At 47.3% G+C, this 13,226-nt stretch overlaps 1 protein-coding gene across 2 annotated transcripts in view; it reads left to right on the forward strand.

Annotated features, from left to right (window-relative positions):
• Window positions 1-13,226, forward strand: part of LOC129867107 (guanine nucleotide-binding protein G(o) subunit alpha-like) — a 210,212-nt gene that overhangs the window by 53,140 nt on the left and 143,846 nt on the right. For both annotated transcript variants that reach the window (XM_055940284.1, XM_055940283.1), the window contains exon 3: window positions 9,104-9,245. In XM_055940284.1, the coding sequence (XP_055796259.1) occupies window positions 9,104-9,245 (142 nt within the window). The remainder of the gene's footprint in view (window positions 1-9,103; window positions 9,246-13,226) is intronic.

The raw sequence follows: 13,226 nt of genomic DNA on the forward strand, positions 1-13,226 counted from the left end.
AGGGGAACAAAGGGCCTTTGTCTGTGGTCTGGGAGGTGTTTGTGTTGGGAAGCAGCACGCAGCAGATCCCAGGTCAGGTCCTGTGCAGGCCAGACAAAGGGGCCTTGTTGGAATGTATGTTTGTGTTGGGCCCCTCAGCTGATCTGAGGTCAGGTGATCCGGAGCATGGCTGTGTAATGTCTGATGTTTGAACTTAGCCTGGACATACCTACTGTCACTGTGAATAGTCTAATTATATGCTGTACACAGTGAGGTACATTACAACACGGGGCTGTTATATCACTGTGTGAATTTTAACAGCTGTTTGAAAACTTTGACATTGTTGACATTCCAGGTGTGGACTAATCAGAATGGTGTAAATGTATGTGTTGACAGGCTTCTTTAGCTGCTCTGAGTAATAGTCAGTTACGTAGTTGTTCTGGTCTGCGTTGGTGTTGCTGTGAGAAGCGTTAATTGGAGGAGGTTGTGACTGTGTTTACTGGGTGTGGGGGAGATGAATTGGCCAGTGTGGAAGGTGACGCCCTCCCAGCAGCGCCTAGCCTCCAGGGGAGAGGCTGTAATTAGCTCTGGCTGTTTTTATTTAATTGTTAATTGCAGACGCAGGTGGAACAGCCTAGAGGAGAGGAGGGCGTGGTGAGGGGTAGAGCAGAGGCAGTCAATTCTATGTGGAGTCACAGTGCTTTGCCCTGTACCAGCACCTCTACACCCCAGGCCTGGTGTGTCCTGTTTATGGGCATCAGAGTAGGTGTGAACAGCTCCCTCCTCCTCTTCCTCCTCCTGTGTGGCAGTGTGGTCTCTGGTGTCTGCAGGGCTGAGATGGAACCCTGGATCTCCCATGCTGGTTAAATATGGCTGTGATCAGAACAGCCTGGTGGGTTGGAGTCCAAAACTCTGCAGGCCTCTAGGGTGACATTCTGCTGTCTCAGCCATACACAGACTATTTCTCCCCCTGCTCCTCCTCCTCCTTGGGTTCCAGGAGAGATGACAATGGCAGATATAATTACAGGATGACAAACTGCCAGGAGGGAAAGGAGGAGAGGAGGAGGGGTTGAGGCAGAGGACTGTGAATAAGTGAACAAGTAGCTGCTGTTTAGGGAGGGGTGTGGGAGGGGCTGGGGTGAGAGAAGGATTTAATGATAGCTGTACACATGCAGACCTCTGACTAATTATTCAGTGTTTGTGACTGATCAAGGCCGAGTGTGAAGCAAACTCCAAATCACTGTCACCCTCTCTAGCACCCATCACCCTGCTTCCACGACCCAACTGATGGAGGACACTTCATAATCTCAATTGCAGGATTTGTCTCTTAGGGTGGATTTACATTAGTAACATATGTGTAGTAAGATCTATCTCTGTTCAACAACAGATTTGCAACACTGATCCCAAAATAAATGTGTAAAGTGATCAAAACAAATTAGTTAGTTGTGCAAGACATTTATAGATAAAACGATAAGTAGCATATTGTTCTTAAATGTGTGCATGTTTTTCTCCTCTGACAAAACAAAAGCTGATTCAAAGAGGGGGGTGGATTTCTAAACTCTTGCGCAGTAGGATACACATGAGTATCCTCGATGGAAGGTGGCTGTCGAGAAGGGGAGGACACTTGCCTACTAACGAATTGACACACTCTTCGACCACTCAACCACTTTTTTTCCTGGGTCACGGAGGAGAGAGGACGGAGGACGGTCTTTTGCCCAAACGAGAAACCCCCATTGTCTTTACACTATACCACTCAGAGGGGGGTATGTTGTGTAGATGTCTTCAGCACTACCTCCGGAGGTAGGCTGGAAGACATCTCTCAAAGAGAAATTTAAATCTAGGGAGAGACTAGACCAGTGTTCAGCTAGATTCACTCGTGGGAAGATTTTAATTTAATTTAATACAAAAGTACATTACCTGGGACGGGTATGTGTCGTCGAAGTGGTGTAGGTGGATGACTGGGAGGTGAGAGGAGAGATCAGCAGACACAGTCATGGAGAGGGAGAGTGAGTGATAGAGATGGGGAAAGAGAGTGAGAGGAGGGATCAGCAGAAACAGTCATGGAGAGGGAGAGTGAGTGATAGAGATGGGGAAAGAGAGTGAGAGGAGGGATCAGCAGACACAGTCATGGAGAGGGAGAGTGAGTGATAGAGATGGGGAAAGAGAGTGAGAGGAGGGATCAGCAGACACAGTCATGGAGAGGGAGAGTGAGTGATAGAGATGGGGAAAGAGAGTGAGAGGAGGGATCAGCAGACACAGTCATGGAGAGGGAGAGTGAGTGATAGAGATGGGGAAAGAGAGTGAGAGGAGGGATCAGCAGACACAGTCATGGAGAGGGAGAGTGAGTGATAGAGATGGGGAAAGAGAGTGAGAGGAGGGATCAGCAGAAACAGTCATGGAGAGGGAGAGTGAGTGATAGAGATGGGGAAAGAGAGTGAGAGGAGGGATCAGCAGACACAGTCATGGAGAGGGAGAGTGAGTGATAGAGATGGGGAAAGAGAGTGAGAGGAGGGATCAGCAGACACAGTCATGGAGAGGGAAAGTGAGTGATAGAGATGGGGAAAGAGAGTGAGAGGAGGGATCAGCAGACACAGTCATGGAGAGGGAGAGTGAGTGATAGAGATGAGGAAAGAGAGTGAGAGGAGGGATCAGCAGACACAGTCATGGAGAGGGAGAGTGAGTGATAGAGATGGGGAAAGAGAGTGAGAGGAGGGATCAGCAGACACAGTCATGGAGAGGGAGAGTGAGTGATAGAGATGGGGAAAGAGAGTGAGAGGAGGGATCAGCAGACACAGTCATGGAGAGGGAGAGTGAGTGATAGAGATGGGGAAAGAGAGTGAGAGGAGGGATCAGCAGACACAGTCATGGAGAGGGAGAGTGAGTGATAGAGATGGGGAAAGAGAGGGGGGAGGAGAAAACACAGTGGGTCCTTAGGAACACCCTATACACAATTACTGTTGTGTATTTGTATGAATATAGCAGAAAGTCAATGTGAGATGGAAGTTGACAGCAGATGCTGTGTGCCTGTTCCTGTGGTGGGATTAGTGTGGTGCTGTCGTAGGCCTGGCTGTGTCTGTTGTGGGATTAGTGTGGTGCTGTCGTAGGCCTGGCTGTGTCTGTTGTGAGATTAGTGTGGTGCTGTCGTAGGCCTGGCTGTGTCTGTTGTGGGATTAGTGTGGTGCTGTCGTAGGCCTGGCTGTGTCTGTTGTGGGATTAGTGTGGTGCTGTCGTAGTCCTGGCTGTGTCTGTTGTGGGATTAGTGTGGTGCTGTCGTAGGCCTGGCTGTGTCTGTGGTGGGATTAGTGTGGTGCTGTCGTAGGCCTGGCTGTGTCTGTGGTGGGATTAGTGTGGTGCTGTCGTAGGCCTGGCTGTGTCTGTTGTGGGATTAGTGTGGTGCTGTCGTAGGCCTGGCTGTGTCTGTGGTGGGATTAGTGTGGTGCTGTCGTAGGCCTGTCTGTGTCTGTGGTGGGATTAGTGTGGTGCTGTCGTAGGCCTGGCTGTGTCTGTGGTGGGATTAGTGTGGTGCTGTCGTAGGCCTGGCTGTGTCTGTGGTGGGATTAGTGTGGTGCTGTCGTAGGCCTGGCTGTGTCTGTTGTGGGATTAGTGTGGTGCTGTTGTAGGCCTGGCTGTGTCTGTTGTGGGATTAGTGTGGTGCTGTCGTAGGCCTGGCTGTGTCTGTGGTGGGATTAGTGTGGTGCTGTCGTAGGCCTGTCTGTGTCTGTGGTGGGATTAGTGTGGTGCTGTCGTAGGCCTGGCTGTGTCTGTGGTGGGATTAGTGTGGTGCTGTCATAGGCCTGGCTGTGTCTGTCGTGGGATTAGTGTGGTGCTGTTGTAGACCTGGCTGTGTCTGTGGTGGGATTAGTGTGGTGCTGTCGTAGGCCTGGCTGTGTCTGTGGTGGGTTTAGTGTGGTGCTGTCGTAGGCCTGGCTGTGTCTGTGGTGGGATTAGTGTGGTGCTGTCGTAGGCCTGGCTGTGTCTGTGGTGGGATTAGTGTGGTGCTGTCGTAGGCCTGGCTGTGTCTGTGGTGGGATTAGTGTGGTGCTGTCGTAGGCCTGGCTGTGTCTGTGGTGGGATTAGTGTGGTGCTGTCGTAGGCCTGGCTGTGTCTGTCGTGGGATTAGTGTGGTGCTGTCGTAGGCCTGGCTGTGTCTGTGGTGCATCCCAAATGGCACCGTATTCCCTATATAATGCACTACTTTTAGTCAGACCCCTATGGGCCCTGATCAAAAGTAGTGCACTTAATAGGAAATAGTGTGCCATTGTGTGTGTGTCTGTGGGTCGACCTCAGGGTGTGGGGGACAGATTGGTGCTAAAGGCTGGAGCAGCTGATGCTAGGGAGGTAGCGCTCCTCTGATTGCAGAGGTTATAAATAGTCCCCCCACGCTGGTAGGGAATGAAACAGGGGATAAGTAGCTGTGTCCTGGGGCTGATGACAGCAACAGCACTCGAGCGCGCTGTGAGGACAAAGGGTCTTCTTAGTGAGCAGCACGGAAACCACATGCCACTAAGATTGATAAAGACTAACAGAGTGGGTGTGTGTGCCCTTGAATGGGTGTCGGTGGGTGTGTTTGTGTGTTCATGCATACTGCATATTTGTGTGGCATGATGATTTGCAAACTCAAAATTACTGGCTCAAAAATCCACACTCCTCCCCTCGTACTCCTCTCAACAGTGAAATGGGTCAAAGGAACCTGAACAGAATGCAAAGCTCTAATGTACTGCAAGACAAAAAGCAATATGTAAACAGTTTTTCCTATGGGGAAAACAAGTATAGCATTTAGTCAGTCAGTACAGTACATGGCTAGAATGCAAAATCACCACCACTTCCTGGAAGAACTCTATCACTTCCTCAGCCTTAGTTTTCCCTCCCTCCCTCCCTCCCTCCCTCTGTGTTTGGTGAAAGGCAGTGAGAGTAATGTGGTGGTACTGTAGCGGTAACAGGTCACAGATCTCCACGTGTCAGAGACCCAGGAGGGCCTAATGTGCTCTGTTCTGTCCTCCCCAGTGGCTGCCTTCCCCACCCCCTCATCTCTACCTGACAGACAGCCCAGAGAGACCAAAATGAGAAACGTCCTCATTCATGAAAAGCAAAGACATTTTGCGATGGTCATGGAATTTTGGACGACGGTTATTTGTCAGCCATATGACCATGGTCACTGTTATAATCGGCAGATTAAAAATACATTTAAGACGCACATTTTTTCCTGTCTTCCGCTCCTGACTGCATGCGCTGCCTAGGACTCAAATCAGGGACGTGATGTTCTGTGTTTACTGTTTAGCCAAGCTGACAGCTAGCAGGGTATATCTAGCTGCAGTTAGCTAGCCTAACTAGCTGACATTTCTCTGTCAAGTCCTATATATAAGGTCTATGGTCAAGTTTCAGTGTGCCCTGTTTTTGGTAAGCCACTGGGTGTATGTATTTCATGATACTCGTTTGCTATGACACCTTGCTGAAACACATTTTGATCATGTTGTAAAGATCCCATGTGTTAAACAAATCAAAATGTATTTTTATATTTCAGATTCTTCAAAGTAGCCAACCCTTGAATGAGTAGGTGTGTCCAAACTTTTGACTGGTACTGTATATACAGTTGAAGTCGGAAGTTTACATACACTTAGGTTGGGGTCATAAAACTCGTTTTTCAACCACTCCACAAATATCTTGTTAACAAACTATAGTTTTGGCAAGTCGGTTAGGACATTACTGTGTGCATGGCACGAGTCATTTTTCCAACAATTGTTTACAGACAGATTATTTAATTTATAATTTACTGTATCACAATTCCAGTGGGTCAGAAGTTTACATACACTAAGTTGACTTTGCCTTTAAACAGCTTGGAAAATTCCCAAAAATGATGTCATGGCTTTAGAAGCTTCTGATAGACTAATTTACATAATTTGAGTCAATTGGAGGTGTACCTGTGAATGTGTTTCAAGGCCTACCTTCAAACTCAGTGCCTCTTTGCTTGACATCATGGGAAAATCTAAAGAAATCAGCCAAGACCTCAGGAAAAAATTGTAGACCTCCACAACTGGTTCATCTTTGGGAGCAATTTCCAAACGCCTGAAGGTACCACATTCATCTGTACAAAAAATAGTACGCAAGTATAAACACCATGGGACCACGCAGCCGTCAAACCACTCAGGAAGGAGTCGCGTTCCGTCTCCTAGAGATGAATGTACTTTGGTGCGAAAAGTGCAAATCAATCCACGAACAACAGCAAAGGACCTTGTGAAGATGCTGGAGGAAACAGGTACAAAAGTATCTATATCCACAGTAAACGAGTCCTATATCGACATGACCTGAAAGGCCGCTTAGCAAGGAAGAAGCCACTGCTCCAAAACCGCCATAAAAAAGCCAGACTACGGTTTGCAACTGCACATGGGGACAAAGATCATACTTTGAAGAAATGTCTTCTGGTCTGATGAAACAAAAATAGAACTGTTTGGCCATAATGACAATAGTTATGTTTGGATGAAAAAGGGGGAGGCTTGCAAGCCGAAGACACCATCCCAACCATGATGCAATATTATGTTTTCGGCAGTTTTTTTTCAGCTGTTCGCACACACATTTTTTTCTTGAGGAAAGTCGAAGTTTGGTAGCCAAAGTCTACGACCCTTTGTTTGTGATTGGTCAACAGTAGGGGGGTTAGGAACTACGGACAAGATTCTTCAATTCATTGTTTGTTGTCATTCAACGAGAGATGACTAGTTTTCATGCAAATGTTTTGCTTGCGAAATACTGCACCAAATATCTTAGCTAGATGTAAAATTGCGCAACTAAGACCTCCTCGGCAAAAATACATTTCTTGATTTATCTTACATTAATTCCGACTATTTTGAGGAAGTGTTACTGGCTATGTTGTTGCTACTGTGTCTCAAGAGGGAGGTCTTTTAAGGGAGTTTGCAAGCACAGACATTGGCTTACGCCTAGCCATGTTCTGTTAGGAGCCAACCAATCTAGTATGAGGACACCTTAAGGCCTTGCAGTCCTTTCATTGTCTCCTATCAGAAACAGATCAATGAGCCAGTCAACCCCTGTGGGAATCAGAATCCTCTGGGATGTGTCCTTCGCTTTATTGTGACTTACAGATGACTTAAACATGTCTTATTTTTATTAACTGAATCATTTATCAGTCACCTGAGATGGTGCGCTGACTTCAGTTTCAGCATGTTGGAAAACAGAGGCACAGCTGGCAGCAGTGCTGGGTGATATTGGCTCAACTTGATATTGACTGAAAGTTGGCAAGGTGGCAGCTGTAGAGGGTTGTTTTAATGGTAATTTAGAGACATGCGGTTGTGTAGGGTCATGGTTCAAATAGAGTTGTGGTCAGTATGGATCACCCCAATGAATCAGTGTGAAGAGATGTATATTCTGCTTTCTGTTGTTTCTGTGGTTAAAACATTGAGCAGCAGTGTTTGTTTAGTAAATGTAATGTCCAGGGTGATGGTGGTCCATTGGAACATGTTGTTCAGAGCAGAGTAACAGACTCAGGGTTGGTTGGCAGATCTTTATTTAGGTAATGATATTTGCCAGGTGTTAACCTGCCTCTTAGTTCCCCCAGTGGAACGATAGGAGGGAGGGGTGTCTTTGTGCGGCTTGGCTCAATACATCCTCCGAAAACAAAACCATTGCACCTGCCCCTGGCACAGAGGCTTGGCTGGCACACACCTATCTCTGCCAGGGCACATCTGGTCTACCAGACACAGTGCCAGCAATGGTAAAGCAAGTATATTAAAGAGGAAGGAAAACAGTTTGTCCAACCTACAGAGCTTTCATTGCTCCTGGAGAGGACCTAAGCTCATGCGATCCATACCAGAGTCATTGACCACAGCATTATGTGATGTCAAAGTAATGAGTCACAACTACACACATTTGACAATAGGCTCCCATCCCACCTGTCCTCTACTCACCCCTTCCATGTGTGCTCTGTGCTGGGGAGAGTAGGAACCCTCTCCCCTCTCAGGTCCCCAGGTCCCAGCAGTGCAGGACCAGTGTGTGCCCTGCTGTTTTATTACACCCAAAGATAAAGCCTTCATGATGGGGTGATTATTATTGAATGAGAGAGAGACAGAGACGAAAGGGAGAGCACAGGGGAGATAAGAGGCAGTATCAACCTTGCCGTTGACACACATCTGTCTGACTTACAGCAGCATTACTACTGAGCTGTAGATAAGTAGCTGTCACTAAACGCATGCGCGTACGAACACGCACACACACATACTCACCCACACACAGCAGTAGGAGAACAGGGCACGTTTAGGCTTGTCAGTGTATTGAGAGAGTAGTGATTCATTGGAAGTCATTGGAAAGAGTCTCAGGAAAGGCCACTGCAGAGCAAGCAGGTTGCTGTCGGAGGATCACAAACAGTATCTGTGTGCAGTGGCAGGCTCCACGGGCTGGGCCGCTCTCCCTCTCTCTCATGCAGTAAGTCACGGCTTAGGGCACTGACATTTCTCTGCTCTTTCTTTTTATATGCTTGGCCTGCTACAAAGTTCACACTCACTTTCACAAACACAATGCTCAGACTTTACTCTTTCTTGATAGGAGATCATGCTCTATCTGACCCATTGAATGGACGGGAGGCTGGATATCAGGGCCAATGGGAGGCTGGATATCAGGGCCAATGGGAGGGTGCGGCTCAGGTGTTAATGGTGCCTGTAGTGTTCTGGTGGAGCTGGGGTTTAATAGGCTGAGCCTCTCCCTGCTGTGGTGTTTGTGTCATGAAGAGGAGATCTCAGGCCTGGGGTCAATGTGTCTCTGCCTAATGGGTCACACTCTCTACATCTGGTCCTGGACTGGTTCTGTCTCTGTCTGCTGGGTGTGGGAGAAACTCTCAGATCTTCCCCTCTCTCCCCCGGCCAGTTACAGCAGCAACGGAGCAAATGAAAGGAAAACAGAATTAAAATGGAGCCAGGCTGAGAAAGGGAGAGGAGCTCAGGGTTGTGTGTGTGTGTGTGTGTGTGTGTGTGTAGGGGGGGCATGCATGTGGTTGTGCCTGGGTGCTTTATGTGTGATACAGCATGTGTGCCTCTGCGTGCCTGTCGACAGTGTGTGCCATGGACATGATGTCCTTGTTTAGGTAAATGCCTATTTGACCTATGAATCATGTTCATGTTTGCAGGATTATCCATGAGGATGGCTTCTCTGGAGATGATGTGAAGCAGTACAAGCCTGTGGTCTACAGCAACACAATCCAGTCTCTAGCTGCCATCGTCCGTGCCATGGACACCCTTGGCCTGGAGTACGGAGACAAGGAGAGAAAAGTGAGTCTCTCTACCACTCTGTAGAGTGTAGCACTGAGGGAATGGACTACAACTGCACACACACAGGCACAGACAGACAGACAAGCGCAAGCATGGACGCATGTACACACACACACACACGCACACGCACGCACGCACGCACGCACGCACGCACGCACGCACACACACACACACACACACACACACACACACACAGTCACACACATTAGTAAGCAGAGCATTGCGTGCTCCTGCCATTCTACTGTAGCGATGGCCTCCCAAACACCTTTATCGAAAGAAATACACAAACTGTCACACCAACAGACACCCATATATTCAACCACTGAATTTTAACACCAGAACTGCTAAAGCAGTTATTTTTACTGCTCATAATTGTATTTTATTTTTTACTCTGCCATTTTTAAAGTCATGCTCCCCTCTGTCCTTGACTTTTCCAAAATAAGTCTATATAGCACACTGCCGTTGTTAGAATTGTAATATCACAAACAGAACTGGAGTAATATCCAGTTTTAGGAGGGCATGTCATTCATGCCCCCTTCTCCCGACTGTAGGGCCTGCTCCACTCCATCTCCCGACTGTAGGGCCTGCTCCACTCCGTCTCCCGACTGTAGGGCCTGCTCCACTCCGTCTCCCGACTGTAGGGCCTGCTCCACTCCTTCTCCCGACTGTAGGGCCTGCTCCACTCCTTCTCCCGACTGTAGGGCCTGCTCTACTCCTTCTCCCGACTGTAGGGCCTGCTCCACTCCTTCTCACGACTGTAGGACCTGCTCCACTCCTTCTCCCGACTGTAGGGCCTGCTCCACTCCTTCTCCCGACTGTAGGGCCTGCTCCACTCCGTCTCCCGACTGTAGGGCCTGCTCCACTCCGTCTCCCCCCTGTAGGGCCTGCTCCACTCCGTCTCCCGACTGTAGGGCTTGCTCCACTCTTTCTCCCGACTGTAGGGCCTGCTCCACTCTTTCTCCCAACTATAGGGCCTGCTCCACTCTTTCTCCTGACTGTAAGGCTTGCTCCACTCTTTCTCCCGACTGTAGGGCCTGCTCCACTCTTTCTCCCAACTATAGGGCCTGCTCCACTCTTTCTCCCGACAGTGGAAGGTGCCGTGCCCAGTTGATAATCACCCTGACAATTGCCTCGAAACTGAACCTAAGCTATACCGAAATGAATTTCACACATACAGTATATAACAGAGGAAGTAAAGCATGATCGGGGAGAATGGGTGAGTTGATTGGAGAGGGGAAGCGACCGATTTATAATTATGTAATCACCAATTGTGAATGAAGAACAGGGAGGGGTATTCTATGTTGGTACATTCTAATTATAATCTCAAAATGGTATGTACCCTGTATCAGTCCAACACATCTTATCAGTCTACTCTGGCCTACTTGGAGTACACAGTGATTGCTGTGTAATTTTTGAGCTGGAAGCGTTCATTTCAATCCTGTGTCTCCGTGGAGCATTCAGTGGAAAGAGCGTATTTCTGGTCGGTGTGAATGTTTTGGATCAGATGGCACGGCTGTACTCGGTGATAGGAGGCACCCGCTGCTGCTTGTTGCTGTGTTCTACAACATGCTTGACTTGGTTGCTATCAACGCACACGTGTTGCTCAAGCAGTGCATGAGAGATATGAGGTCCAAGGCAGCAGCAAAGATTCCACGCGAGCCGCTGCGTGAGGCAAATTGCGCACAGCTCCCGGGGAGGAGACAGTGTCAGGTGGCCAGATGAGCTAAGAACAGAACCCAAGACACCTGTGTCACCTGCAAGCCACGTGTTTGTGGGAAGTGTGTCAATCAAGTGAAGTGGCAAAGATTTGTGTCCATTGTTTGGACAAGGGATCGCCGCTAAATGAAATCCAACTGATGCCATTGCGTGAAAACGTACACCATGTAAGCACGAGCTGACAATAATGTACTATTTTTGACTGCTGTCATATCGACACTTATATTCATTATAATGGCATTATTGCTTTTCTGCTGATTTTCACACTTGGCGCTTAGAATTATGTTTAGGCTACTGATATTTTCATAGTTTGACCTCGCTGACCATTCGTCTTTGTGCTTAGGGAATTTGTATTATTTTGTGGTTATAAAATACGCTTTTACCGTGTTCCCCAACACATCCCACTGGGCACAGACATAAATTCAATGTCTATTCCACGTTGGTTCAACGTAATTTGTGTTTTTTTGTTTTTACATAATGCCTACAGTAACATAAACTAATGAAATGTTTTTGTATTATTCTAATGTTACCTAAGACCTTCATAAACATAGCCAAATGATTATTTTATCAATAGCATATATGACATTTATTAGAATGTTGCAGTCAAAATGACTGCTCATTAGCTTGAAGGCGGGACCCTCGAGGCTCAGTGGTTCTAGAGTTCTAGTGTTCACAAACACACCCACTCATCCTTATCCAGCTATGAAAATCCATAAACCCAGTGTTGTAACAGGTAATTGGCCACAAGGCTCTGAAAGGATGTGGAACAGAGCACATTAGTCTCAGCTTGTTGACTGGCTTCTATAAATCACCCACTGAGAGGAGGGGAGCAGCAGGACATGTGGATTCACACAACACACTGTCTGCCTGTACCAAGGAGGGAATCAGACAGCTTTGGAATACTGTATTCAGACCATGATGAATGAACGCTCCAGTGGAAAAGGTGAATGCGTTTAGTAGACATGACATTCATAGTGTTGATGATACATACATGTTTATAACAGCATTGCTAAATGATGGTGGTGCCAACAATAATGATGATGAATGATGAAGATGATGGGAATAGTTTGGGATTGGTTATTGGTTCAGTCCACAATGTCAAACTGCTGACAGGCTGGATTGGAGTGTGAGCGGGAGGGCAAAGGTCATGTCTCTTTCAGGGGTCATGGGTCATCAGCTGTGTCAGTACATGGCCTCAGAGTGACCTTAAGAGGACAGACAGGGTGAAGGAAGGTGTACAGTAGGATATGTGAGCTGCTGTCCTAATGCCTCGTCTCATGTGTTGTGTTGGTATCCGTTCCCCTGCTGTGTTCTGTTCCCCCTCTAAAACAGGAGGCACACCACTGACTCGGACCTTTCCAGGAAGTTCTTTATATTTTAATCAAACCAATGCTATCAATACTCTGGGACTAGTCATCTGAAATACCCAGCTGCTATTGATTGTTATATTATCTCTTTCTCCTGCTAGAAGCAGAGCGCTTCTTTAGACAATAACTCTATTTCTGTCCCAATAAACTGGAGTGCTTGAGAGTTGACAGACGCAGGGTTGTGTCCAGCCTCTATGGTTGTGTCATTCTCAGAGAAGTAATTTAGAGTGCTTCAGTGTGTGTGTGTGTGTGTGTGTCTGTGCATGTGACCCAAAAGTAACCTCTCAAAAGTAATTTGTGAAATAGGTCAGAGGTCACTGTCCCAAAGCGGTGAATCTCTCTGCCTAATGGAGAGAGAAAACGAAGGACCGCCACAGAAAGAGAGAAAAAAGCTGAGGCGTGCAGAGAGAGAATGAGAGGAGAGAATAAGTATGAGAGAGAAATAGAATGGAGAAAAGAGAGAATGCAGGGAGGTGAGTTCCTAACTGGGGTGTGTCCTGTTGAGGACCCCTTTTTACCTGTATGTTAGTGTGAATTAGGGATGGGCGGTATCCAGATTTTCTTATCATCATACCGTCCTTCTCGCATCCCGAGATTTACGGTATTACCGGCTTAGTACACAAGGGGGCGCAAAAAAAAAGCATTGGGCGTCTATTAACAGAACGCTAACAAAATTCACAAATTTCCATGGAGGCTGCTAGCTAAATATGTTAATGAGCACAAACGAAAATAAACAAATTGCAAAGACAGGCAATCCAGCTCATAAAGTTATACATATATAGATGTCATTTTTGGTGCGTTTGGACATTTCCAAGCAAATGTGAACGAGAGACATTGAACAAAGTTTTGACTCATGTTTGTCTGAAGGAAGAACAGTACTGGCTCTGGAGCAGCATGT

Source organism: Salvelinus fontinalis, chromosome 12 (assembly GCF_029448725.1).
Source record: "Salvelinus fontinalis isolate EN_2023a chromosome 12, ASM2944872v1, whole genome shotgun sequence".
In the NCBI taxonomy this organism is placed as follows: Eukaryota; Metazoa; Chordata; class Actinopteri; order Salmoniformes; family Salmonidae; genus Salvelinus; species Salvelinus fontinalis.